The 27263-nt window shown below is 37.1% G+C and overlaps 2 protein-coding genes across 2 annotated transcripts in view; both read left to right on the top strand.

Moving 5' to 3' along the window:
- Nucleotides 1–95: 95 nt before the first annotated feature.
- Nucleotides 96–18016, top strand: LOC118774902. Its single transcript, XM_036524909.1, has 37 exons — nucleotides 96–199; nucleotides 383–489; nucleotides 655–831; nucleotides 960–1168; nucleotides 1285–1382; nucleotides 2691–2722; nucleotides 3874–4050; nucleotides 4158–4366; nucleotides 4464–4564; nucleotides 4698–4816; nucleotides 4928–5083; nucleotides 5322–5536; nucleotides 5813–5898; nucleotides 7082–7209; nucleotides 7309–7434; nucleotides 7583–7773; nucleotides 9095–9183; nucleotides 9336–9466; nucleotides 9673–9800; nucleotides 10056–10176; nucleotides 10389–10601; nucleotides 10740–10910; nucleotides 11078–11224; nucleotides 11796–11845; nucleotides 12644–12776; nucleotides 13400–13482; nucleotides 13622–13748; nucleotides 13880–14070; nucleotides 14539–14629; nucleotides 14768–14909; nucleotides 15092–15273; nucleotides 15454–15609; nucleotides 15816–15952; nucleotides 16049–16182; nucleotides 16881–16975; nucleotides 17442–17712; nucleotides 17867–18016. The coding sequence occupies exons 1-37, from the start codon at nucleotides 121–123 to the stop codon at nucleotides 17953–17955; spliced, it is 5091 nt and encodes a 1696-aa protein (XP_036380802.1). The 5' UTR covers nucleotides 96–120; the 3' UTR covers nucleotides 17956–18016.
- Nucleotides 18017–19761: 1745 nt separating this feature from the next.
- The window catches only part of mslnb (mesothelin b), a 55948-nt gene continuing 48446 nt past the window's right edge, over nucleotides 19762–27263 (top strand). The window contains exons 1-12 of the mRNA XM_036532814.1: nucleotides 19762–19841; nucleotides 21435–21524; nucleotides 21725–21753; nucleotides 24010–24031; nucleotides 24127–24151; nucleotides 24376–24442; nucleotides 24852–24983; nucleotides 25118–25317; nucleotides 25524–25627; nucleotides 25775–25893; nucleotides 26032–26280; nucleotides 26399–26473. Coding sequence (XP_036388707.1) covers nucleotides 21473–21524; nucleotides 21725–21753; nucleotides 24010–24031; nucleotides 24127–24151; nucleotides 24376–24442; nucleotides 24852–24983; nucleotides 25118–25317; nucleotides 25524–25627; nucleotides 25775–25893; nucleotides 26032–26280; nucleotides 26399–26473 — 1074 coding nt within the window. The 5' untranslated portion in view covers nucleotides 19762–19841; nucleotides 21435–21472. The remainder of the gene's footprint in view (nucleotides 19842–21434; nucleotides 21525–21724; nucleotides 21754–24009; nucleotides 24032–24126; nucleotides 24152–24375; nucleotides 24443–24851; nucleotides 24984–25117; nucleotides 25318–25523; nucleotides 25628–25774; nucleotides 25894–26031; nucleotides 26281–26398; nucleotides 26474–27263) is intronic.

Genomic DNA, 27263 nt, shown 5'->3' with positions numbered 1-27263 from the left:
CAAGTGACTCGGACTATAAGTGGGGCCAAAGGATGAGGCCACGCTAAAAGGCAAATTCACAGAATTTATTTATTTTTTTCCTTTTTTAGTGTTGAAGGGCTTGATAAGGTCTTCAACCAAATGACACCAGACAGACAACAGGAAATTGCACAAGCTTTGGTGGAATACCTCAAGAAGTCTCTCCAATTCAATGAACCAGGTAGGCTTTGCAAAACCTGTAGTGATGAAGACCGATATGCTTTTCACATCATAATTGATTGTTTCTCTTGACGTTGGTGTCTTGGTGTCTTTTATGGAGGATGCCACTTTCAAATTGACAAGTTGACATTTATTGTGCGCTTCGATCGTCTAGTGATCAAAACACGTGTCTCTCTTCTTTCAGCTTGCCGACAAGATTTCCAAAGCGATGCTGAGTGGCTCAAAGTCAATTTGGGAGAATTCTCGGAAGACGTAGCCTATTCAGACCTGAAAGCCCTAAACATCACGGGGGTACAATAGTCCATCTTTTCCTACCGGTTTTCACGTTTGCATGTTTTGAAATCCATGACTCTTGCTTTATTCTTAAAGTGTGACTTACAGCTGATGATATTGGGTGTTGCACTGCCGTAGCGAGAGAAATCTTGAAATATGTCTTCTTTCTTTTTCCCGCCTTAGCTGGACGTTCTGGGCTCTCTGTCTCCGGAGCAGAAAGCAGAGCTGATTCTGGATCCCAGCACTGGCGCTCTGGAGAACGCAACCATCGTGAAGCTTGTTTTCAGCGGCTTGCTGGAGTCTCCAGAGGAGGGGCAGCTTGATGCATTCTTTGCTGCTTTTGTGCACGCCACCATAGAGGTGAGTCGTTTCACCTCATGTTTGGGTTTCTTTTCAGACCTTTCACACAGACGTTGTTCAGATTCTTTTTCTACCAATATGCCTGAAACACACAGGCTCCAATTTTGCCATGCCTCTTTCCTTTTCAGAAAAACGTGACCATCATACGTAATCAAGCTGTGAGGGACATCATGCTCAACCTGACTTTGACAGCACTGGCTCCCAGATTCCCCATCTTTGAACCGGATGACTTTGCTCTCTGGTTCCAAACAAACCTGGTTGTCCTGCTGGCCAGCTTTACTCCTGAAAGTTTGGTTGTGATCCCCAGGAACATCAGCTGTGACTCCTACCATGCCATGTAAGTGGCTTTTGACTCTTTATCAAAGGTTCACCCAGCCCTAAAACAGGACTTTGATATGAAATGGAAGGATCACAGAAACTTGCAATTATTCTGACTGTCTTGTTTTTCCTTAGATTGAAAGGACTTGAAGAAAGTTTGGCATCTCTTCAGCCTGCAGAGACTCAGGGCATTGAATCTAGCAAAGAAGTGCTGATGGAGAGAGCTCCAAAAAGTATGTGAAGCATATAATATTTTTTTTCCTTTTTTGTTTTCATGTCTGGATTTCATTAATGTCTTTTGTACTTAAATGTTTGCATTCACATTGTATGCAGCTGATCACGAAGACTCATATGTATGCTGTTTACAATACTGCTCTACAGTTTGTGTGGTTTTGTGTTATGTTGTTCATAATTTTTTTATTCATTGTTCTTTTTCTGTTAACAGGAAAAAAATTATACATGTTAGCACATTCATACAAAACACTGCTAACTGTTAGCTCATAATTTAAATCAAAGTATTTAGTGCATAGTTTATTTTCTACCCCATGATCATCTTCACAGTTCAACATGACTTCCTCAAATATAACTAATCAGCTAATACATTTTCTCAAAATTGTATGATTTAAAGTGAAATTCAAAATGTTCATTTAAATGCATAAGACAAATCCATAATTTTTTATGAAACAGTGGTTTGTACTGCCATAGTCAGTTTCAGGGTGTCCTCCATAAGTATGATCGATTGATAGATTGCTAGATTTCATAGTTGTGTGTATGTTTCAAGCCCTTCCTGTCCTAATGAGTTATGGGTTAGTCTAAATTAAGAGGCTGAACAGGCAAAAACTGTCACATGGGCTTCCTGATTCACTCAGTAGTTAAGGCACTTGCATTAATTGTAAGTTGAGCTGTATCTCCTGGATTCGATCCCAGGTCTCACCTGCCAACAATGGCTGGGAGTCCACAGCAACAGAATAAATGGGCTTCAGTCTACTGGTGATACAGGTTGTTGGTCAATTAATTGTCCTCTAACATACTGCTAACAGTGTGTAATTACTAAGGTACCAGCAAGTTACCTGAATGACATCAGCAGATTAGTGCTTATCCTTCCTTCACTCCTAGCACATTCTGCTGTAGTACGCTGTGTGACTTAGTGTGTATAATAGCAAAAAAAAAAAAAAAATGGCTGCATGTGAGCATATTGAAGGATTGCTTTCATTTTACCTGAATGCTCACTCCTATGTGAGTGCAGAGGTTGTAGTGCTGAGACAAACCTAATCTACAACTGATGATTCCAAAACAGGGTCATATGAAAGGGAAGAAAGCATACAAAGTTATTATCCATAAATTCAACAGGTTCCAGCTAACAAGATATTTTGAGAAGAAATGAATCTCTTTTTGTAAACTGGTTATTTGTTTTGACTCACATGTTTGATACCAAGCCCATTCCCATGTGCAGTGCCCTGAGCAGAGATTTCAGGCTGAATATTTTAAAATCTTATTCTTGCAACCTGTCAGTAATACTCTTTCTACATTTCCTTTTAAAGGCTGCAAGGATGTTCCCACTGAAGTTAATGATGTAAGTGTGTCTCCATTTTGAAGTTCTTTGTTCTGTTTCATAGATGTTATTAAATAATTGAAATGACATCTCCTTCATTTGCCTTTTATGTTGAAAAGGAGAAACATCACAGGCTTCTTCTTGGTATAGCACTTGCCTCTCTTCAACCGAGTTGATCAATGTGTTCTCATCTATTAGAAGGGCTGCCATAACTGCAGTTAAAAAGTGTTGAGCTCTTTTTCTCCTTGCTGATCATTTTCATTTTCTCATGTAGACCCCTCGTTCACTTTGGTTGACTTAAGGGCGAAATATTCTTACCAAAAGCTGAGACTAATTCTATCTGTTGAATCAGGATCAACAGCTATGAACTACAGGCAACTACAGACTAAGTACAGAACATACTGCAGTGACTACAGACGATAGCCACCAATGTTTTTTTTTTATTTTTTTTGCCAATCATCTGGGGTGTGTGTCCCCAGCTTAAGAGCTTCAGAAAGAAAACAGATTTGGGCATTGGGTCAGAATGGGCACACCCTCATTTACTGCAAAACACGCTCATTTTCGGCAAGCGCTGCCCAAAACACGCATCTCCCACATGGGAGCTTAAGCGGCCTATGTCTGAATTCACTTAGTTCTAACAGAGGCAGAAAACACATTTCTGAAGAAATTATCTGAAGTCTGAATCAGCCTCATTGAGACTATGTATCAGTATAGTGAACTCAATATAGTTAACAATTATTCTATCATTGAGCGTCCATCAAATGCTGCCATAGCATAAATTATTTGTGTTTTTTTTTATTGATATGAATGAATTGCACATAATCTTTTTGATCCCTTCAGGGCAGCAGTTTTAGTTTGGTGTTGTTATCAAACTGTATTGTCAATCTGCACCATTACCATTACCACCATTACAAGGGGAACTATCAATTATATAAATTAATGTTAATTCTTTTTCTTAAAAAAGCGAACAATGTCACTAGATGGCTTCATGTAATAGCACTAGTATATATGCATATGTATCAGGTTTAGCTTCAGGAAATACTTTTATGTACAGTATATAACTCATTACATGCCATAGTTAATTTACTGAGAAAATGCGAATTAAATGTCACAAATTGTATATCTTATATTGTTATAAATATAAATCTCTATTGCATCATTTTTCTTCTTAGCCAGGGGCTCTGGACTCTCTCTCTCCAAGCCAGAAAGTAGAACTGATACTGGACCCCAGCACTGGTGCTCTGGAGAATGAAACCATCATTAATAACATTTTTACAAGCCTGCTGAAATCCCCAGATGACAGACAGCTTGGCGCTTTCTTTGATGCTTTTGTTGCTGCCACCAAGCAGGTGAAATTTTTCATTCAGTGTTTTTCACCAGGAATTTAAAACTTTGTTCAAATACTTTGCTCTGTCAATGTGTAATGTCGCTGTTATGTACCCTTCCACTGTTTTAGAGAAACGTGACAGTCATCAGTAACAAAGCTGTGAGAGACACCATGCTAAACCTTACTTTGACGGCACTGACTCCCAAGTTCAACGTCTTTGATGCCAACAACTTCACAGTTTGGTTCCAGATTAATCTTGTTCTGCTTCTACCAAGTCTAAACAAAGGCAGCTTGACTGTTATTCCACTAAATATCAGTTGTGACTCCTACCACGCCATGTAAGTTCCATCTCTTGTGGTTCACTCTGTCATTTAAGGTGTATGTCTGTGGCCATGGTAGTCTGAAAATGAAGGCAATCTTTCTTTTTGTTTACAGAGTAAAAGGGTTTGACAATGTGTTTTCTACATTTTCAATGGAACAGTCTGAAAACATTCTCAGCTTTGCCTTGAATTATTTGTCAGGCAAACCCACACAAGGTAAGCAAGTGTGGTGTTTCCTTTCATTAGTCCTTGCATTCAAAATCGGAATTTAAATTTAGATGCACTTTTTTTATGTACATATATGTCTGTGAGTCTGTTCAATGCATATTATGTATTCTGTTTGTTTCAGGTGCCTCTTGCATGTCCATGCTGGCCAATAACAGAAACTGGCTTGAGAAAAATTTTGGCCAATTCAGAGTCTATGCATCATACATGAACTTTGTAAAACTGAACAAGGATTTCAATGGAGTTAGTCATGTTTTGCATTCATTCCAAACATATTTTATGTTTGTCTAAACTGACAAAAATGGAACAAAACAAAGTTTTGGTTTAGATACAGTTTTCTTTGTTATCTATCAGGTGGACGTCGTTGACTTGCTGACTCAGACACAGGTGACCCAACTGTGTGCCACTCCTGGACAGGTGAAAAGGGCAGAGGATGTCAAGAAGATTATGACAGTGATACCCGCCTCCTATTATGGATCTTTCTTTGACATTGTTTCTCCAGCCATTCAGGTGTGCAACTCAAAGCTGAATTGTGTTAAAAAAGAAGTGATAAGGAGTAGGAGGACAAAGGTGTTATAAATGTAAAATCCCATATTTAATGGTAGTGTCTTTCAATTGTCCATTTTTAAATTCATAAAATGTCTCAGATCAATAGGTCTCGAAAAGGGAATGGCCAATTAATATGTCCTTTGTACACCCCTTGTATCATATGTAAGAAATTCATCTCAAATGTTGTTCTTTTTTTCAGGAAAATGAAGCCAATTACACATATGAAGTGAGATCTGCGATGCTCCAGGAAATTTTCGATAAAGGAGATCTGTCTGCGCCATCCATCACTGACACTGAAATTCTGGTGTGGCTTACAGTTAGGATGAGCCCCTTGCTACAAAATCTGACAAAAAGTCAAGTGACCTCTTTCTTCAATGTTGTGCAAGACAGGAGTTGCAACACAACACAAGAAGCGTAAGAACAGAACTGTTGTATGCTGATATAGAAATGCTTAAGAAATACAAATCTATGAATTGTGCTCAAACAAATGTATTAGCAAATACTTACAAGACAGTTTTCAAGACCTGTCTACAGGCTAAATGGCAGGTATATGAAGATGTTGTTGTTCCCATGACATGATATTCTGTGTTACCTCTGGGGTTCCATTAAGGACACCATAGTGTCCATATTTAATTAACAAAGGGATAAGGGACTTATTGTTTTGGTTGTGTTTATCATATTTTTTCACAGTGTGAATGTGCTGGACTCTCTCCGCTCTACCCTGAGTGAAGATGCAAAGAGTGAAGTCTACAGAAACATACTGCTCTCACTCAAAGGTACTTCCTGAAATATTGATTCGACACATCAATTTGAGCTGGAATCCTTTCAGCAAGTGTTAAATAAGCAAACAAAACTGGCAGGGCCATAGTGTTAATTAGGTCCAAGAAAAAGGAGAACATACACAGAATAGCCAAAGATAAATCAGCTTCTGTACATTATTCTCAAAATGCAATTCTCAAAATGTCACTTCTGGCATACTTCTGGCAGAAAACTCACAATATCCCAAATACTCTCCCCAAAATGTTGGGAATTTGTGGCTAGCTTGTCATAGAAAATGGCCGATTGCAAATAAAATATTGTGGATTGCCAGGTGTCCTTGACCAGAACCGTCTTGCAAGATCATGAGGACGGAGAATGCACCTGTCAGAGACTGAGATGCTGCTGATATGTATTCTTGCATACTTGCTATTGCGCAATACCCTGGGCGCAGCTCATTTAAGCAGTGATATGACAACACTGGCATTATCAGCTCAACATTGAATAAACTCTTCTTTTATTGTGTTTGTGTATTGCATTTTGTTTTTTACAAGTATTATGATGCCCCTGCCCTAAGCCAAACAGTCGCGTGAATGGCCTTTAAAATGTCACGAGCTAACAGGGGAAAAAAGCTGAGGTAGAAAGAAAGACAAACAGACAACCGATTGTCTTGTAATGTCAAATAAGATTTTAGTGCTCATCCTACCATATGAGTGAAATGACAAACACGAGTTTTTGACTTTATTATATGAACAAAGTAGCAGCCACAAAACACAAAACACCTGGCAAGAACATTCTTCTCAAGGACACAAGCGCGTTCTTGGCGTTCTTGGTACTGATAAACAGCCGCGGATCGATAAACGGATCGATGTGAAATTTGACTCCCCTACTTGAAAGGTCCTAATACCAAGGATATAAGGACCCCTTAATGAAGTCTAAGTTATTGCCTGATTCAAATTTAATATATTCAGGAATTATATTTATATATTCAGCTTTATATTTATATATTTCCTGTTTGGCCCCTCATAATATATATATACACGCACACAGTTTAACCCTATAAATATTGCCACTGTTGCCATTTACCCACAAACCAGTAAATGCACAAAGACATCAGGAGTTGCATAATAACATTTGATATGTGATTGCTTTTTATCTTTCTTGAAATTATATGTTTGTACTTTTACCTTCATTACTATGTAGGACCATCTCCAATCCGTTGCTATGAAGGAGGAAGTTTCTATTTATTTGTGACAAGTACATTCTTTCACTTTGGATCTCCTGATGTAACCACTATCCTGTCACTAATGCCAAACAATCGTAAATCTGAGGTAATTTAAAAAGATTTTACATGAATTAATTTGGTTTATTTTCACACTGTTAGTTGGATTTCCTTAGGTTTACGTTAATGTGTCATTTTTGCTTTGTAGCTGATCAACTCCATTCTACCATCGGAGCTAGGTAGCTTCCTCAGCCAACCGAAAGTCATTGACAATGTTACAGAGCTTTGCACAATCTTTAACAACTACAAGAAGACTCCTGACTTCTTGGAAACTGTACGTATTTGCTTATTATTTGATTCTTGGTATTCAGGTATTAAATCATCACCACGTGATGATATAAATAGGATATAGGGATATGAAACTACCTAACATATATGAAATAAGGTGCATTACAGTAAATGATTGTTTCTGTCTTCTGCAGGAGGATGTCCCTGATGAAGTGAGAAGACAGGTCTTGCCCTGTGTCTGGCCTTTAGCCCTGAGCAGTGACAAGGAGGCAGAGGTTGATCTGTGGTTTGACAAAAGCCTGAAGCTCTACTTGAAGTTCCTCACCAAGGATCTCATCAGTTTCACCCAAGTGCAGAATGCCAAATGTCTACCCTTCCAGAAAATGTAAGTCTTCAGCATGTTTATTTTATTCTGTGCTCATTATTTGAAGTAGATTAGTCCCATGATGTCTACCAGAGTTTGCCAGTGAGCTCTTGTGTGTGTTTTTGTTCCTAAGAGATTTGCTCTATGGGGTCTGGTAGCTGTAATGTTAACACATGATGTTAAACTCTTAGAAAGTGTTCCAGTAATCTTCTGTAATTAGCTATAAAGTATGTGTCACAGGCAACTAGCTATGTCATCTAGTGTTAACTGAGATCAGAGAACATACAGGTTCTATTTCTCTGGTATAACAGTTCACCCACCACAGTGGACTTTTAGAGATTTAATTTTGGTTAAGACAATTAAGTGACAAATTTAAAAAAGTTTAAATTAATTAAAAAAAAAAAAGTCACAAATGAATAAAAACAGACAAAAATGTGCCACTGGGACCTTAAGAAAAATATGGCTTCTCCATGATCTCAGAGCATGATGGTGGAATCTCGTGATGTCACACTAGACCTGCATCTCGTTGCTCAGCAACTCCCCCATGCGACCGCTGCTTTTTAACGAGAGAAAACCCATGTACAAGCCTTTGGGGAAAGGAATAGTTCATGGTGTGGATGTTTACATTTGTTGCCCCGCTTGGGACTTGTGCATCTCTTCCTGTCACGGCATAGATTAGACTCCCCTGTGCAGCAGCAGTAGAAGCTCCCAGACAATCTCATTCTTCTTGTTCTCTCCACCATTGTCTTACAAGAGTCATTAAACTCAAGCTAGCCTCTGTTAAAAGCAAATTAAAACCATGAAAGTGAGAAAAACTTTTAGAACATTTCTAAAAACAAGCAGCCCTTCAATGAAGTATCTCACAACACCCAGTGCTCTACTTTTAGTGCACAGCCACCATGGCAAAGTCTTCTCTTCTGCAGCTGAAGCTTTTTATCAGACACTCACTAATTGCTGTGGCTACAAGCAATGTTTTGCACATGGGTAACAAGCCAGTGAATTCACTCTGGCTGCGGGCAATCAAGGCTGATGTGCTGGGAGGGAAGAACATTTTTATATAAAGGGAAACCAAACGAATGAGTCCAACCCACTCTAAATTATTGTCCACAAATGTCACATATAAATTGGTGATAAGGGGTAAATATAACAGGGCACACATGAGTAGTGAAAGTCCATTAAAAAAGCACAAAAATGCAACAGACTCCATGTCACACTCAATGTCATTTATTTACTAATTACAGAAACTCAAACCAATGAGACCAGTCAATGTAGGCTGTCAGGAAAGTATTGCACTACAGCCACAAGTTGTCCTAATTTGTATGATTTATGTTGATTTTTGTAGCATCTCTGTTCTTGGAAACAACTACAGCTACATCTCAGACTTTCAGCAGAAAGATGTATACAAGACCATTGTGTCCTACCTCAACACAGGTGAGCCAAACTTCAGATATATTAAGGCTATCAGGTAATTACAACTGTCACATTTTCTCTGGCTTTGGTCAAGATCAAGCCCCCATGTAAACACTGGTACTTTGACTTCAAAATATGCATTGAAGTTTAATCTTTACATATTCTCATTAAAGGCACAAAGCCCAGGTGTTACAATGCTGCAGACCCACAGCTAAACTCCACATCCTGGTTTGTGAATTACATTGGTGCTTTCATCACCTACATGTCTTTGGCTGACCTCAAAACATTCATCTCCTTTGACCAGGTATGTTTCCTACATAACTGTGTTTATGTTGTCATCATGAATTTGTTTAATAACAGAAGAGCAAACTTTAAGTGAAAGTCATGATCAAAATAAATGGTGAGACAATGCATGTTAGTCTCACTGTTCCATTTTCATTCGCAAAATGAATATTCAAAATCATTTCAAACAGAGTATTAATATGTCCCTTGTGGATGTTCTGTTTATAGCAGACAAGCATCTTCTTGGAGGATCCTAAAAATATTCAGCTCTTCAGCAACCCAGCCATACCTGTGGATGTCACTTCTTTTTACACTTCACAAATATACATATACAATCCCACCTACAACCCCCTACTGTAAGTACCTTTCCATAGACTTTAGAGCATTTGTCTCACATAAAGGGCTCTTGTCTGTGCTCCCTACAGTTAATGGTGACAATGCATACTTGTATACAATATATGTTTTTTATTCAGTTCAGTGGTTCAAGAAAGACACCACCAGCGAATAACAAGTAATTTAAGTAAATGCATCACAAGTTTATCTATTCTATGTCAATGAAGAGAATATGTCTGAAGTAAAGTAAGATTAAAACAGGTCTTTAATTTTCACAGGCTACCTGGTAAATTCCTTTGTCAAGTCCCAAGCTCAGCTTACGTCCCGCTGAACCCAGCAGAGAGCATTGAGATTCTGGACAAATTGAACCAGTTCTGCAATGGTAGTGGGGATCCCGAGGTGAGAAACAAACATGCATAAATTCTCTATGTAAAAGATGAAAAGCAGGTATGCTATCCAGTTTGTGCTTTTCTGACTCAAGCTTCTCAGTTTGTACAGAAATATGTACCTTACTGCAAAGACCTTGGTTGCAAGGGAATAAGTGGTTGAAGTCGTGAAAATGAACCAAACTGTATAATCCGTTCAACTCATTGCAATCACATTTCTTTCAGATATCTGCAGCTCTGGCAGGAAACTTTGAAACCATCAATGAGCTCACAATTAAATCATTGGGAAAAGATAGTACAGGACTAACAGCTGGACAGATTGAAGCAACGGCACCGTCTGTCATTGTGTCATCTCTTCAAACTCTCAGTACTGTGACTGGCTGGAACCAGGGGCAGGCAAATGCACTGATAAAGACCATCACTGCTGGTGGCTTTAAGGTGAAGTTGATCTTTGACTTTGATCTTTGACTTTGTATGTCTGACAGGAAGATTTTGTAGCTATTTACCATAAAACAGAATATCACTCATTCAAGACATATACATAATTGTATGCATTGTGATATTCTTCATCAACAGATCAACAGCGCCTCCTCCCTGCTGTCATTAGGGACTCTAATAAAAGGTGTTCCCACAACAACATTTACCAGCATTGACCCTTCTGAACTTATAACTGCATCTCAAAATCCAGCTTTTATCACCAACATAATCAGTGCCCCTGAAATTGTACAGTACACATATGTTGACAAGGTAAAATATTTGAATTCTGTATTTAAAATAGTATTTTAACAGTATACAAAGCATACTCGTAAATAACTACAATACTGAACGCATGTTGTTCTCAATAGCAGTTTGTAGTAATTGACCCAAGTTTGCAAAAGCTTACTTTTTATTCCTTCTAATTTCCCCCTCTGAAGATCATCTCTTTGAACCAAGACCCAAATATTGTGATTCAAAATGTGCCTGATGAAATAGCCACCGAAATCCCAAGGGTTCTGCTAACATTCTCTCAAGAATCAGTGGAGGTGCAGAAACTTGTGAAGAAAACATGGACTCAAGAGCAGGTATTGTGAAGTGCTTAGCAACCCTCTGATTTAAAAGAGGCCTGCATTCTCCAGCACTGCATGTACTCCGCATGTGTGGCATGTGCAGTTATAGATATTTATTGTAGATAATTGTAGTGCAAACAGTGATGGCTGAGCAGTTACAGTTATGACTAACTTAGTGGTGCCATCTATTTCTCACTGGACCTCACTAGAAGGACCTTTACATTATTCTAGAAAGTGTCAACTTAATGTCACTACATCTACATTAAATGTTTTGTCATAATTACTAGTACATAGTCATAATTACATAGTCTCTGCACTATGAGTCATCTGTGCACTTCTCAATCTTATATTTCCTGTAGTTATAGCAGCACAGGGAAGATATATCTGTACTATTTTAATTTATTCACTTTGCCAGCTATCTTGATCTTGATGTGTGCTTAATTTGCTGGCCAGAGCTTTCAAAAGAAAAATGGTAAATCTTGTGATAAAGGGGCCAAGTTTACAACTCTACTTTGCGCAATATAACACAGAGAATTTCCATACTTTATTTAATTATTGATCATTTTAACCAATTTTCCTTTTTTAGGCTGTTGTGTTCTTTGAAAAAGTCACAAGTGGGACTCAAGATCCTGAACTGTAAGTTTTGTTATGAGGAAAACTGAGCTTCAAATAATTCAGTTAAAATAATGTCATTTGTATTTATACAGACAGACACCACTGCTTAATGGGACAGTTGACAATTCATGAAAACTTTTCTTGTTCTTACTGCTCCACCCTGGGATTCTCTTGGGTGACTATGGATTACTCAGACAGCACCGGGAGGACATGCTTATCCTCCAACAGAATTTGCCTCCTGGTGCACTGCACTGTGAAAAATAGTTGGAGTAGACATTCATTTGTATCAAAGAACTGCATATTTTCCTGAGCTCCTTTGTGAGTTTCCACATAGATTCATTATCACAGTTTTCATTGTGATAATGAATTTCTGTGACTAATTGGTGACTTCTAAAGTTGGGTGAGAAACAGGAAAACTGCCAAAAAGGGAAAAAAATACATACATGTAACTATGTGATTCACCTCTTTGTGCTATACAAAGACTTCACTATAGTCATATTTTGCATTCTGCTCATATTAAAAATAATATGTATCCAAACATAAGGGAAAATAACAACATACCAAAACAGCAGCACTATAAAATGTACATTCTTTTGTTCTGTATCAATAGATTTATCAGTGATTGATAGGCAAAACTTAGTTCAATAGGAGTAAATTAGCTTGTGCTTAGAGTGCTTACAGTAAATTTATTGTATTAATATTCTACATTTTACTTTTTTCTTTTGGCATTATTCACCCAAAAAAAATGGCAGTGATTCTTTAGTCATACCATGAAATATGAATATTATGACCCATGTAATGTGTTACATGTCATTTTAGATTTCCGCCGTCAGTGTTGCAAGGATTTACTTGTAGTGGAGTGCGAAATACACCAATTTCAAAAGTCAAGGACCTCATCAAAGCTTGCAGGCCAAGGATTGGTCAAAGGAAGGTGGTTTTAAAGGAAACTCAAGTGAGTTACATAAAAGGAGAAATTGAATAAATGATATAGACTAAATAATAATGGGACAGATATTAATATGCGTGTGTAATCAGACCGTACTTAACGTACTTAGGGCAATTTCATTTGCATGAAAATTGGCCTTACTATTGCAGCAATCACCCATGCAACTTTTCACATGTCATGTCAGTTATTTTTACTAAATAAGATTGATCTGTTTTTCTATTCAGAATTCTAAGTTTAATCAGAGAGTGACGTGTCTTTGAAATGTCATAGCAAAACTGTATTTAAAAGGCTATTCCTAGCCAACCTGTTATTTAACATTGACTGGTCTCACCCAAATCTAACCTGCTCCTCAGCCAGTCCAAGGCTGGAGATTATGAGGGCTACAGGTGTGACTCATTCTCATTCTGTGATCTACAATGCACCTGTAAACAAAGGAGTGCTTAGTGTTTTACATGTAACATGATTCATTATACGTACATCAAAGTAATGTCACTACATCAATGTTAATTTATAGTTTTACAAATCCACATCAGCACAGTCTTCACCATAGTAGTGCCTTGTATTGTTAAAATGGCTATGGGAAAGTACAACTGCATATTCAAGGGATTATGACATAATGTGTTTCACAGCTGACCTGCATGTACAGTTACATCAGAGATGACGTGCCACAGACCTTTACTGACTACCCTTCAGATATGTTGCTATATTACAAGTAAGTTCAAGTATACTGGATTGTTGTGGGAAAAAAAACATATATTGTGTACATATAAATTGGATTTTTTTTCAAGCAGAAATGCATTGGTAGTGAATAAATATGATTGTCATAGACTTACATGTATTTTGATTTTCAGCTATGAGAAGGTGGAACAAGTGAAATGCAAGTCATACTTTGCAGCAACTGGAGCAGCAGACTTTTCAGTCTTGTCCAAAGTGTTGAACAAAGAAGCTAGCTTACTGAACAATGCAAAAAATTGTCTGGTAAGTAATATCACTTTTAGCATGTACAAGTACAGATGATACAGTTTAATATTAAATGTTTAATATTCAGTGAAAACTTTGGTGAAATATCATGTAATTTATAACCATGAAACACCTCAAATTTATTCCAGGGTATAACAGGAACAAACATCAGCAGAGAAAACATAGAGGTGCTGGGCAACATGTGCTGCACATTGGATGGGTCCTATATTAACAACTCTGATAGTCTGATCCTGGAGAAACTGAAGAACTGCAACGATCTCTCTGACACACAGATAAAATCTATAGAGTATGTTCTGCTTGCTGGAAACACCAAATATGGGTAAGTGAATATGGACTATTCATGCTAGAATTTTTTTTCTTAGCATAAGGTAACAAGTGTTAATGAAATCATCACATTCATTTGGTTCCAAATACCGTAGAGAAGCCATAAATCTATATTCTATATTATGTTCTTTCTACCTTCATTTTGTTTATCTACATCTAAAAATTTCAAAGTATTATCACAGCTATAAAGTTCAGCTGTGGTCAGCAAAAATAATAGTAACTGCATTCATAGGCAGCACTTTCTGCATAAAGTAGGCATTCATTCTTCATTCACAAATGAATGTATTTCATTGACACTAACAAGCAGGCACTAATAATGTGCAGTGTGCCCAAAAGGAACAGAACGGATTGAACTGTAGTCAAATTAATAAATCTGTGCCTTCTGTAATACTTTGCTACATTTGATGTGAATCATTGTTCTATTTATATTGTTATACTCTTCATTCCTCTTTCTTAACCACAGCGATGTTTCTACATGGAATCAACAAACACTGCAAGATCTCGGAATACTTCCACTGTACCTAACAAAAGATTTCTGGGGTAAATTCGATGACGTAAGTTTTCACAATCCTCAGTTTTCCCTTTTTATTGTTTGCATGGCGTCTAGTTAAAGAACACAAACCAGTTGTTACAGAGAAAATGATGATATCTTTACTTCTTTAAGAGACTCAACTTTTTTGTGTGTTTGGCAGTCCATGAAAAGGCAATTCCTCAAGGTCTTCATGCCAAAACTGAGAGAAAACAAGACGCCAATAGGAAAATTGAGACAACTTTTCAAGGAGTGCAATTCTGTGCAAGGAGCAATGAGTGCAAGGAGATTTAAACGTGCAGCAGGTACATTTTACATGGCACATTTGTTATCAGGTTGTGTGTTAGTTACCAGTTCTTCAGTGAACTGTTGTTGTTTTATCAGGGGTAGTCATCTTTTGATTCCTTTATAAATATGAAATCATTTATCAAAACGAACCTGCTTCTCAAGTTTCTCATTTGGCTGTCATTGTCACACTCTTTTAAAGGGTGCACTATTGGCAACATTACCCAGTCTTCTATCAGCAATGAAGCATTCCCCTTTGGATATGATGCACTCCAGTTTGACCTTTGTCTGGATGTTAACATTGTGAGAGACAATTTAGCAGGCCTCACTGAAAAGGTTGTTGATCAAGATTTACAGAGGATCATTTTGGTCAAATTAAATCAGGTAAGTTATCATTATAACATCTTGTTAATTATTGTATTTATTGAAAATAATTTCAAATAACCATTTATTCATAGCCAATATTATTATTATTATAAAAAGTGACAGATGATAAGACATTCATAAAATCATAAACACATGTACTGAACTCTGAGTTTTAATTATGTTTTTCTTGTCACTCAGGCATACCCCACAGGCATTCCAGATGAGCAGGTTCAAGTGCTTGGGTCAGTTTCTCGTGTAGCTTCAACAGATGACATTAGCAAGTGGAATGTCACCAAGATGGACACTCTTGCTGCATTGATGAACCCAGATGATGGACAGTGGGAACCAGATAAGGTGTTTGAAATTAACAACAAAATCATCTTGCTGCTTTAATTTTCTTTTTTCTTCTGTGGTCTTCTTCCAAAGTACAGCTGAGTGATAATTACAAAAATCTGTTAAAAAACAAAAGGAAGTATGGTTGTGAAAATGTTATTAAGACATTGTCTGGTTGAATTCAGTCCCAGAAATTCATCAGCTCATTTTTTCAATTTGTGCTACAGAGCAAGGCCATCATCACAAAGTACTTAAGCACTGCGGGAAACACTCTGGGTACTGCTGAACTGAATTCAATAGGAGGGACAAACCTGTGCTCACTTGATGCCAGTGTGCTGCAGGATATCACTGCAAGTAGCCTGAGGTAAAATAATAATAATGTAAAATAATACAGGATGCTGTGCGTCAAATGTTGCCTATCAAACACTGAAGTGTATTAACTAGTGGTCTTTTTGTGCAGAAATGCCAATGCTTTGAATCTTTCATCTTGCTCCACTGAGCTGAAGAAAGTGCTCTACAGGACTGCCAACGCCTCCTACAGCGCTCAACACAGCGACGCTGGTGCTTATTACCAGCTCATCAGCCCCTATCTGGGTGAGACTTAATCCCTAAGTAAATTCCACTCTGAGTGGGTAGCACAAAGAGCTCCTGAAAATCAGGTTAGACTAGTGATAAATCAAATGCGTCATGTACCTCCCAAAAGGTGTTTTTTTCCATTGGCCTGTCGGTTTTGTTTTACTGTGATTGCTTGCCAAGTCATGTGTCACTAGAAGCTTGACATTCATATTTTGTCAGTTGCTTCCTTTAAATGAGATATCTGATATTGATTATGTTATATCTTAATTAATATTGAAATGATGTTTATTTGTTTATTGCATCAAATATGTGCTGAATTTACATTTAGTGATTTAGCAGACACTCTTTTTGACTTACCAAGTGACTGTAAGAGTATAAAGATCATCTAATAACATAGTGAGCACAACAGACCTCATCTGAACATGTGTCATGTCCCTTGCATGGTGCTGTGGTAACTAGTTCAACCATAAATACATATATTTTACAATAAAATGTATATGTACAGTACATAAGTCCATGAAACTATGCAAATATGCAGTACAGCAAATACAAAATAGCCTAAGGTAACACAAAGACTACTTTGTCTTGCTACAAAGTTTCCATCTACTGCCATTCTTAAAAATACATTTGTCTGTAATAAGTGCAGTTTTGCAACACTTTCAGATTATTTAGTATTTTAATGTGTTTTATTTTTTATTTATTTATAATTTTTGTAGGAGGTGCCCCTATCAGTGACATAAGGACAATTTCTGCCCAAAATATCAGCATGGATATATTGACTTTCAAGAGTCTGGACAAGGAGGTTGTCATGGTTAGTGTGGAAATAATGCCAGTCTGTCTTTCAAGACCTATGGTCCAAGTCCTCATTCAATTTATGTTTGTTTCCTGATTCTGCTTTACCTAAATGGGCAATGTTGGTAATACATGGTCATGTTTTCATTAAAGGGAGTACTAATTATACTATTTTCATAGAAGAATGTTTGACATTAATGTGGATATGCATTTGTTACAATTAAGTGTGAGGCAAAGCTTTAAATTACATATGTAATGTTCCCACTACAGAGCCAGATCTGTAGGATTATTAGAACTACCTGCACAGGTGCTGTATGTCATGTCAGTTGTGAAACACATGGATTTTCAAGATTTGAAGTGGAATTTAATTAAATTTTTTCACAAATGTAATGTAAGGTAATAAATCAACAGCCAGGTATGTGCTCCAAAAGCATAAAATGTGAATCAGGTTGGTTATCATTGTTGTCATTCTCTTGATTTTGCAGAATCTCACAGTGAGTGAGGTGAGTGAACTCCTGGGCACCAGCGTGGGTGATCTGAAGACGTTTGAGAAGGACACATTCATTAAGGACTGGATCTCTGAACAGCTTCAGTCACAGCTCAACAAGCTGGGTCTGGGTCTCACTGGAGGAAAGGCAGACCCTCCCCCAGGAGGAGTGACAGGGCTGAACAGCACAAGCAGCACAAGTAACACAGCAGCAACCACAACAAGTGGAACTACAGGAATGACAACAGCAGCAACCCCCTCTGTATCAGGTGAGATTTCACACTAAACACTCACCAGTGCCTTTCAGACCAAAAAAAGAAGACTTATTTTAATGTGAAAGAGACACACAGGGTAATTTGGTAGTGTTTAGAACTGTCTAACGGACTTGAATATAAATACTCTCTCTCTTTAATCTGTCTCCAGGCAGTGGATCAAGCAGTGGAGGAACATACAATAGACCAGCTCTCACTCTCCTGGGGTTGACGATCATTACGCTACAGATACTGCTGTAAACTGAGACAAATGAAATCATATACACATGAATAACTGTTTATTTTTTCTTTTGAAATCTCTTTCTTCTACTGTGTATTTAACATTTTCCATTTCTAGTTCTAAATTATTTGGTTAAAATCAAGAAGTTAACAGATCTGAGGAACAAACGTGCAATATTTTTTTTGAAATAATTTATTTGTAGTCCTATGTCTTGTTCTATTTTGAAAGGTCACTTATAATTTTAAACTGTTAATAAAAAAATAGCAATAGCACTAAATTATGATTTAATGTAGGCTAACAAAGTGCTTTTATGTTTGGATACCAAAATACATTTATGTATGATTATGCTGTTGTCTACTTTACTTAACAAATGACTCAATGTTGTGTGTATTATAAAGTAGACCATGAAAACCTTTGCGAAGCCTCCGTCTACAAAGGATTTATTTAATGAATTATATACATGACCAAAAAGTGTTCTGATGTTGCTACTGTGTAATCAGTACTTAATAAGTAAAACATGAAGTAATTCTGCATATATTCAAGCACTTTCTTTCCTGTTTGTAAGTCTTAGTTTCTCTGCACATGAACAAATAAAGGTGATTTACAGCCTTCTCCTTGCTTTTGTTATTTCCTGACTCTCACTTTAACTGCTGTAAAGCATGGGTGAATGGTCCTCTGTTATAATTCTGTTACATCAGTCATTTACTTAAAATCATAGGCAAAAGGTTCCTTCTACCCTCTGTTTTATTAAAGGTGGTATCATTTTACCCAAACCATACCTGATGAAATGAAATTTCATTGTGATTGAGTTGAGTCTGGCTATTAGTGCGTGTTGTCACCCACGTAAATATGTGACCCTCTATCACCTGTCAGCGATGTGTAAGTCTTCTTTGTCCCTCCTGTTGAATATAGTTCTTGTGTGTTCTTGTAAATATTTCATTACATTATTGTCATTTAGTAGGCGCTCTTATCCGAAGCAACTTATATAAGTTCCCATTGTATCCATTTATATAGCTGGATATTTTCTGTAGTAATTGTGAGTTAAGTACCTTGCCCAAGGAATTGAAACCAGTAACCTTTTGGGTACAAGCTCTGCTCCTTACCACTATGCCACAGAAATGTCTTTTGGAATACAGCATTTAATGTCACTGAGGACTATGTAAGGGAGGTCTAAAGTGATGCAATTGTGTTACCTATAAACAGAATTTTCCAAATTATTATATGCAATGTGTGTTTCTGAAACATTTTTATTTCCCTTAAAAAACATTGATATCAAGGTTTTGCTTTGGTCGATTGTAACCAGATTGTTGACTTTTCTTTTTCTGGACCTTTTTTTATTATTGTTTTGCTGCATGATTAAGTACTATAGTAGTACAGTCTCTGTGGTAGCTGTTTTTGTAACCACCTCAGGTAGTCACACAGGTCATTTTCAGAGTGAGTCTGTGTGTGATAGAGAGAGAGAGGGAGAAAGAGAAAGCAGTCTTCAAGCAATTATTCGCATGCAAACAGATCTGGCTGAAATAAATAAGCTCTCTGGGAAACCCCAGCTAATCCCCAAGGGACTGGAGCTGCAATTACCAAATCATTTACATTGTAAAATTACAGACCTGTTCTTCAACATATTGTGTAGTCTGAACAATAGAAGTAAAGAAAGCAAAGAATAACAGAGCAACACTGATTAGATCAACAGTGTTTTTGTGTTTTGGGTATTGATCTGGACATATCAGACACTCTCTGGACTGTTTTCAGGTTTTCAGCTCCTAAACTGAGGTGGTTCACACCCCTTTATTCTTTTGTGTACCACCCTCTTTTTCTGAAGTGCTTCCTGGTACCTGGATGTCTCATATGTCACCTTACCTAAGACTGTGAGAAATGACATCCACAGCTCTCTCTTTAAACAATACAGGTAAGTCAGCACTATTTTTATTTCTAGTCGGTTGTTGACATGAAACGGGTAGTTTTTTGCAGTCATCATAAAATATAGTGAAATATAATGAAAGCCTAGACTGAAAGTCAGTTGTAAGAGGAAGTCTCATCTGTGTTTGATGTGAGGAACTATTGAATTACATTATTTTTTTCTGATTTAAGTTCAGGGTGTCTGGGTTAATATTACAGCAAACTGTTATTTAACAGTATTGTGCAAATGAACAGTTTGTTGGTGGCATGAGATCAGAGTGCACACATACAATCTACTTAGAAATGGATAAATGGATTTGCTCACCTCAATAAGATCAGAGTAAATGCAAATGTTCCTGAGAATTAGTGTCAACCAAGGGACAGAAAACCCTGCCATGAACAAAGCTCTGTATAGGCAAGGCACCTATCTATCTTTGGAGGTGCATAGCTGAAACGCATTGTAAGGGAACGAGCCTTGGTTTCACAACAGGCAACATACTCCCCTATGAGACAGATGCACGTAGTAGTGCAGGTCAAGCCAGACAGGAGCAACAAGATTTTTTTTTCCAACCTTGAGGGAGTTTTTTGCCAATCATCATGATGATTGGCAGAAGCAGAGACTGATTCTTAAACAGATAGAATCATCATCTTACCCATTCTTTTGTCAATGCCATTCCTCACATGGGAGGAAAGGCATTACTCATGCTGTCCCTGTGGAACGTTTCTGGAGTTATGTGTTGCGCATTTATCTGTTTCGCAGTCACACACCTGACTCTGACGCTACCTTGAATGTTCACAATACATTCAGGAATTCAAGATACTACAGAACTTACTGTGCCTTTACTGCCATTACTGTAAATTGAAAGCGATCAAACAGCAGCTCCAGAGGGCTTGAATTCCATTGAAGGTTATCAATTTTCAGAGCAACCAGAAAAGTGAGTAGGTGAGAATGCTGAACATGCTTTTGTGATATTTCTGAGTTGATGAAGCTGTTCACTTGGTTTTATGTTATGTTATGTTATGTTATGTTATGTTATGTTATGTTATGTTATGTTATGTTATGTTGATGTTACAGACTTAAATTTTCATTGATATTTCAGAGGCTTTCTTCACTTAGTCACTCTGCTTTAAGTGAATGCTATCCTCAAAACCCCAGTAAAAAGGAGACTTAAAACAAAGTAAGAGTGTTTTTGGGCTATATACTCACTGAATGCAGTGTCTACCGCATGTAACACCAAGTCAATAACCCTTACTGTCTGTATTGTCAGTGCAAGCTGGCACCTGTGTATACCAGATTTAACAGGTAGACAGTCTTAAAGCACAGCAGGACAATACCTTCCTTTTCATTGACATTTTTTTCATCTGAAGGACATGAAATGCACAGATATGATACAGGCTAACTATGTATACAACAAACAATGCACCAGAAAGCCTTTTATCTTGGTAAAATGTAAGCCTTCGCTATAAACTAAATCCATGGGGAAATCATCTTATTTGTAAAATAACAGCAATATTTTAATCACAGTAAAACATTCTCTTTCCTTGGATTTACAATATTATATGTGTTTTAGATATTTAATGAGTTGTCTCTGTTTGTTGACAGCCAAGAAATTCCTCAATGACAGAAAATAGAGTGTCAACATGAGACACCGGCTCCATTTTCTCCTCCTCTACTTAGCAGCCATAGGATTTGGTGAGCAAGAGTCCACATTTTTCTGTGAATGCTGTTTTTTTCACTGCAGACATGTGATTGATTCAAATATTGTTGCTAGGAGATTTGACTCAGACCACATTTTTACAATGATATTTAGTAATTAACAGTCACCGGAAAAAATATGGTCACCTTGTTGAGCACTGCTTGATATTTTACTCTCTTTATTGTATTTATTTAAGGGTGTCTCAAGAATTCCGTCTCTGCCCAGGTAATTTCTTTTCTTCAGAGAATGCAATATAATGCAAGCTTGATTTGATGTTTGTTTGTTCCCCTATAGAGGGGACGTACTAAGGAATCACTTTCATAACTCATTCTTCGAGCTTCCCTTTTGTCTTGTCTGTATAAAAAGTGCTGGGAGTGGGCTTTTTGGGTTTGGAATCAAATTCCACTAACAATCTATGTGAGAATGAAAAACAAATTCAGTAAGCCTGAATATTAAAAAGGGTCTGAAAGAACACCTAGTCAAATACAAGCTACCTCTGTCATCCAAACAACTACAATCGTCATGCTTACTTGTTAGTAATTATAATTGTAGCACCTGTGCTAAAAAGAATAGAATTGCAACATATAAAATCTTTCAGTACCCTCTAGTAGGAACTAAAAATTCTATCAGATGAGTTACCTACAGCTCCATTACAGGTGGTATCTTTATTCTTTAAATTCCAATGATTAAATAGATGTTTTTTTCCTTATGAATGCTTCCATTTTGTAATGATTTATGATAACCTATTGATTTTTATGTTACTATATTTTTAATTTTTTATGGTGAAGATAGTTCTGCAATACTAAACAAAAAACTACTTGGATGTATTAGATGCCGCCTAATAGCCCTTTTCTAATGAAAGGGAAACTTGTGAATAAAAATTCAGGTCTGTGATTATAATTCAAAATTAATATTCCGTTATTTTTTAGAAACATGTGAAAACATATTAAATGCAGGGCAGGTGAAGTGAGATTTACAGGAATCTCACGTCACAGAAACAACGAGGCATTGATGTTCTTCTGAAGGTGATAAAAGACTGCCCATTGAGTTGAGGGTGTGGCCTCTATTTGGGTTGTACACAAAGGAGGCAACGTGAGAATGTGCTCATGACAGTAAACAAAATCTGCTGCCAGTGCTTGATCTTTCAAGTTATCAGTGCATCATTCTCAGCTGCTTCATTGGACAGCAGTTTTCATGCCTTTTCACTGGTTTAATCACTCTTTATTAATAACTGAAATTTATCTCCAAAGTGGACTCTAAGCCTCTCCTTCACAGCCTATAGACATACATTTTACAAGAGAATGGTTTTTATCAGCTATCTTTCTCTGACTTTATACAGAACACCAGTGCAAATATTCAGTGAAACGTATATTTCTTTCAGTTTCATTGCATTATTCTTTATGTTGAAAACCAGTTCTAGTGCATACCAGTGCTTACTGGTACACCTGCTTGGAGACTTGTTGTCCCCACCCTTTTACAAAACAATTGTCTGTGTCCAGCAACACTGATATTGCACAAATAAGCAAGTGTTTAAAATAAGCAACTGTCACATGCCAGGCATGTGCTGGGTCACAAGTGATCCACCACTCACTCCCTCCCTCTTACACTCTCTCTGGAGGTATGCTGGTCTCTGGAGTCATCCTCAGTTGCCATGACTTCCTTGGTAACAAGGCCTCTGGTATCAGAAAGTGCCCCTTTGCCCACCTTAAATAGTGTAAATTTAAATGTTAGATGGATGGCAATAATGTTTATGTCTTCATATTCCCAAATATTAATATTTTAAGTAAATAACATTTATTTCATTTAATGAAATGAACTAGTATATCACATCAAAATATTTTTTTTTTCCAATATTTTGACAAAAATGGGTCAAATAAAAAAAAAACACAGGTCTGATTAAGGCTACTAATACATCATGTTTGGGTATCTATCTAATTAATAATTATTATTATTTGCCAAGAACATGTAAACAATATAATAATTATTGCTTCCGTTTTAAGAAGACAATTGCATGATGAATAGATTGAGGTATTCTTTCTAGTACTGTATGCTTTTTCACACCAGGAAAACTATTTTAGAAATGGATTCCTTACTGTGGGTTGTTGTTGTTCGAGTAGTTGAGTTACCCTGTACCTGAATAACCTGGTCTCATCTGATTTTTGCTATAGCCCAGGGTGTATTAAAAAGATGAGATTTCTTTTCCTCCATTCAGAGCAGTCTGTTGGTTAATTTTACACAGTGTCCTGTTTAGTCATATATTTAACTTTATCAATCAAAATGATTTATTTGCGAGAATAATTAAGTAAGTAAAGTAAACATTTATTTCCAATTACTGATAGCTGTATGAGCAATACACATCTGCATCATGTTCCTCATATATATTTTTATTGTCTGATTCCTATCATCCAACATAAACTTGACAGTTCTGACAATATTATTTACAAGCTGGGTGCTAACAATGTTTAAATTTTTGTTTCCTAGTGTGTCACAACTGATGCCAATGGTAAGGTGATTCATAATTATGAACTATATATGTCAAGAGCAATTTCTTGTTCCTTATTTAAAACTTTTTTTTCAATTACTTGTGCCTTTTTACAGGATCTGAGTGTTCAAGTGCAAACAGGTGAGTCACAGAAAATTCACTGCAAATCAATAAACTGGCAGTTGAGGATCACACAGACAGAATAAAGTCTACACAAAGGCTTTCTAAATGGTTACGCTGTGAGATCTCTGTTACAATACTTTTTATTGTTATGTATATAGAAACGATTAGTTAACGTTTGCCAGATGACAGAATGAATACATCTTGACATTCTATAAAGTGATCATGCTCTACCTCTGTTTCAGCCCCAACAATGGAAATTACACTAATGGAATGTGCAATACCAGCATTGCACAACATGCATGCTACACTGTGAGTTTTCTAGTTATTTTCCATTTGAGAGCTGTTGAGAAATGCTTTAATAAACTGTCAGTTGCCATTGGTGCTCACTTGAATGGCATATGTCAGGTAGGTGTTAGCTGCACTTTTGTCTCATCAAAGTCTTTTGTGTCTGATTAAGTCACAGCATTCACTCAGGCTAAGGCTGACTGACAGTCTGAAGCCACAAAAATTCTTACTAAATTCCAAGCATTGCTACTGCATATGAAGCACATTGCATACACATACAGTCACACAATAAGGAATGAGTAAGGTACAAATGTTCTCTTAAAACAGCAGGTTGCATTTCAAATAAAAAATTTTAATTTGAACTATTAGAAATTGAAACTTTTTAGATGTTTTCAACAATTTTCCATAATTCATTGTTGTCTTCTCTTTAAAGTCGGCAAACTCCACAGTGAACAACTTCATACAGTGTGCTGGCCTGTCTGTGACCATGTCTGAAAACAGTTTGGAGCACATGAGGAATCTCAAAGGAGTAATAGATGCAGCCTTGGATCTCTATGCCTTCATGGTACATTAGATTCCAATGGGTAGATTTAAAATGGTTTATTTTAAAGTGAAATTTTCAAAAAGAATTTCATGTGTGATTAAAACATTGTTGTTTCTTGTCATAAATAGTTGGTGTCATGGTTATTTTCCGCACAGAGATCCACCTTCAGTCAAGCCCCCATCCTGGAGTTGTCTGGAGGGATCAGTCTGAACACCGAGGCTGAACAGTTCCATGATTTGGACTTTGTGAAGTTGTGGTTCCAGGTCAAGCTCAGGCCACTTCTGTCATCTGTGTCCCGGCAATTTCTGTCCTGTCTCAGCACCAAAAACTTCAGCTGTGAGACCTATCAAGCTGTGTATGCACTTCTTACTTTTTCATTATCAGACTACAGTTTATGTTTGTTTAGGGAATTCTACAGTATGGGACTTTTTCTATAGTAAGCAAATTTTTCTGGCCTACATGTGTTTGTTGAATAATGCCAAACAAATCATTAGTTGCGTGTGAAGTAATGGTGGTCACATATATTAACGATAAAGCTGACATAGCCTTTCATGCCTGCAGGGTGAAAGAACTAAGCCTCCATTTTTCAAACATGGATCCTGTACGCCAGAGATGGATCTACATGTTTTTCATGTACCCCTTCCTTGCTGGGAATGGTGCAGCAGGTATCCTTCAACTTAATTTTGTATAACCACAATATGATTACAGAGAATAAAACTTGCATTATATAAAATGTCAGACAAATGCAATTAGCTGACATTTTGATATTCTTTTTAGGATACACCAGAAATAAAACGCTCTTTGTTTTCTAGGTAAAGGTTGTATTTCCCCTGAGGACAACAGTGAAGACTGGCTGATGAAGAATTTTGGATCATTTTCTGCCATGGCCAGCTTCAAAGACTTCACAACATTGAACATTGTGTTCGATGGAGTAAGTTCCTACAGAGATCAGTTTGGCCTTGGTGTTAGGTTCTACACTTTAGATTTAGAGTTTGGGGATGCAAGGATTTATCTACATTATTTGGCATCAGTAGTAGGGTTGGTTTTAATGCTTGGTTTCTCTTGTTAGCTGGAAGTCCTGCATCTCCTCACACCAGAGCAGAAGGCTGAGTTGATTCTGCACCCTGAAATTGGTGGACTGGACAATGGGACAATCAGCCTGGTCTTTGAGAGCCTGCTCAAACCTCTTCTAGAAAACCAGCACCTGAATGTGTCACAGGCTGTGTATGACATGACCACACCAGCACCCAATTACTATACAACCACGATGGAGCCTAGCCACTACATGACAACTCAACAACATAATGGGTTTCAAAAGGTAAACTGTGAGTTTGCACTATTTGCAACAATGTAAGCTATGCACCAACAATTATGTGGTAGTTGATAAGCAGGAGTGATGTCCACAGACCAATGTATGTACTGTTATGTAATTGCAGGTGTTCAATGGTTTTTTGATGTTCTTTAAACCGCTGGGGAATTTCGTCAAGGAGTTTGTGTCTCTAACTCAGCAGGTACTGTGCATTTTTGTGATGCTCACTGTCTGTGGAATGTATTCATCGACAATAATAGGAATATCATATAATATTATGGGAATTATCCTAGAATGTCATAAAATGGGAAACAGAATTACTTCTACAGATGAACTGTAACTCCATATTCTGATTTTTCCTTAAAACTTGCCTTATTGCCTACACCTTTATAATTACATTTATTTCATTACTTTTTTCCACAATTAGATTTCAGTGATTTCATTGCATAAGTATGCCATCATAGATTCCATTTTTCCTTTTCCTTTTCTGTTTTCAGCTTAGAGCTAAATAACAAAAGGAATGGATAAAATCTGTAACATATCCAAACTGATCATTTTGAAATTAAGTTCCACCCCTCAAAAGTAATATTTGTATCACATAATAGACTATGCAGCCCTTTTTTGTCACTGGTGCTGTTGGAATATAAGTGTTAATGGCAGGCAGTGGTCACTCCCTCTTGTACAGAGTGAAAAGAGTTAAGATAGCTAAACTAACTAGCTATCTATGGGAAAATACATTATTGGCACTTTTTTGTACTTTTGTTTTTCGTTGTAAGCTATGTCAGTTAGCTAGATAACAAGCAAATTCTTACATTTCTACAAAACTCACTCTGAAGTGATGCATAATTATGAGATTACCATAGGATGGAACTTTATTGAGGACGGCTAATATAAGATCCAACTTTTGGGGTTGCTAGGGGAAGATCATCTGAAACACTGATTTAGGCTACATATTTCACAATTGTGTTGAGTAGTTTCATTGCATAGATACT

The sequence above is a fragment of the Megalops cyprinoides genome, chromosome 1, assembly GCF_013368585.1.
Source record: "Megalops cyprinoides isolate fMegCyp1 chromosome 1, fMegCyp1.pri, whole genome shotgun sequence".
NCBI classification, from domain to species: domain Eukaryota; kingdom Metazoa; phylum Chordata; class Actinopteri; order Elopiformes; family Megalopidae; genus Megalops; species Megalops cyprinoides.
Note: the sequence above shows the minus strand (reverse complement) of the source record. Positions and strands in the feature narration are given on the sequence as shown.

What these genes read in the sequence shown, in the direction of transcription:
- LOC118774902 (XM_036524909.1), top strand. Translation starts at nt 121, where the DNA reads ATGACACCAGACAGACAACAGGAAATTGCACAAGCTTTGGTGGAATAC. An exon ending in TTGTTTCTCCAGCCATTCAG is followed by an intron (nt 5,084 to 5,321) that starts GTGTGCAACTCA and finishes TCTTTTTTTCAG; the next exon opens with GAAAATGAAGCCAATTACAC. An exon ending in AAACATGGACTCAAGAGCAG is followed by an intron (nt 11,225 to 11,795) that starts GTATTGTGAAGT and finishes TTCCTTTTTTAG; the next exon opens with GCTGTTGTGTTCTTTGAAAA.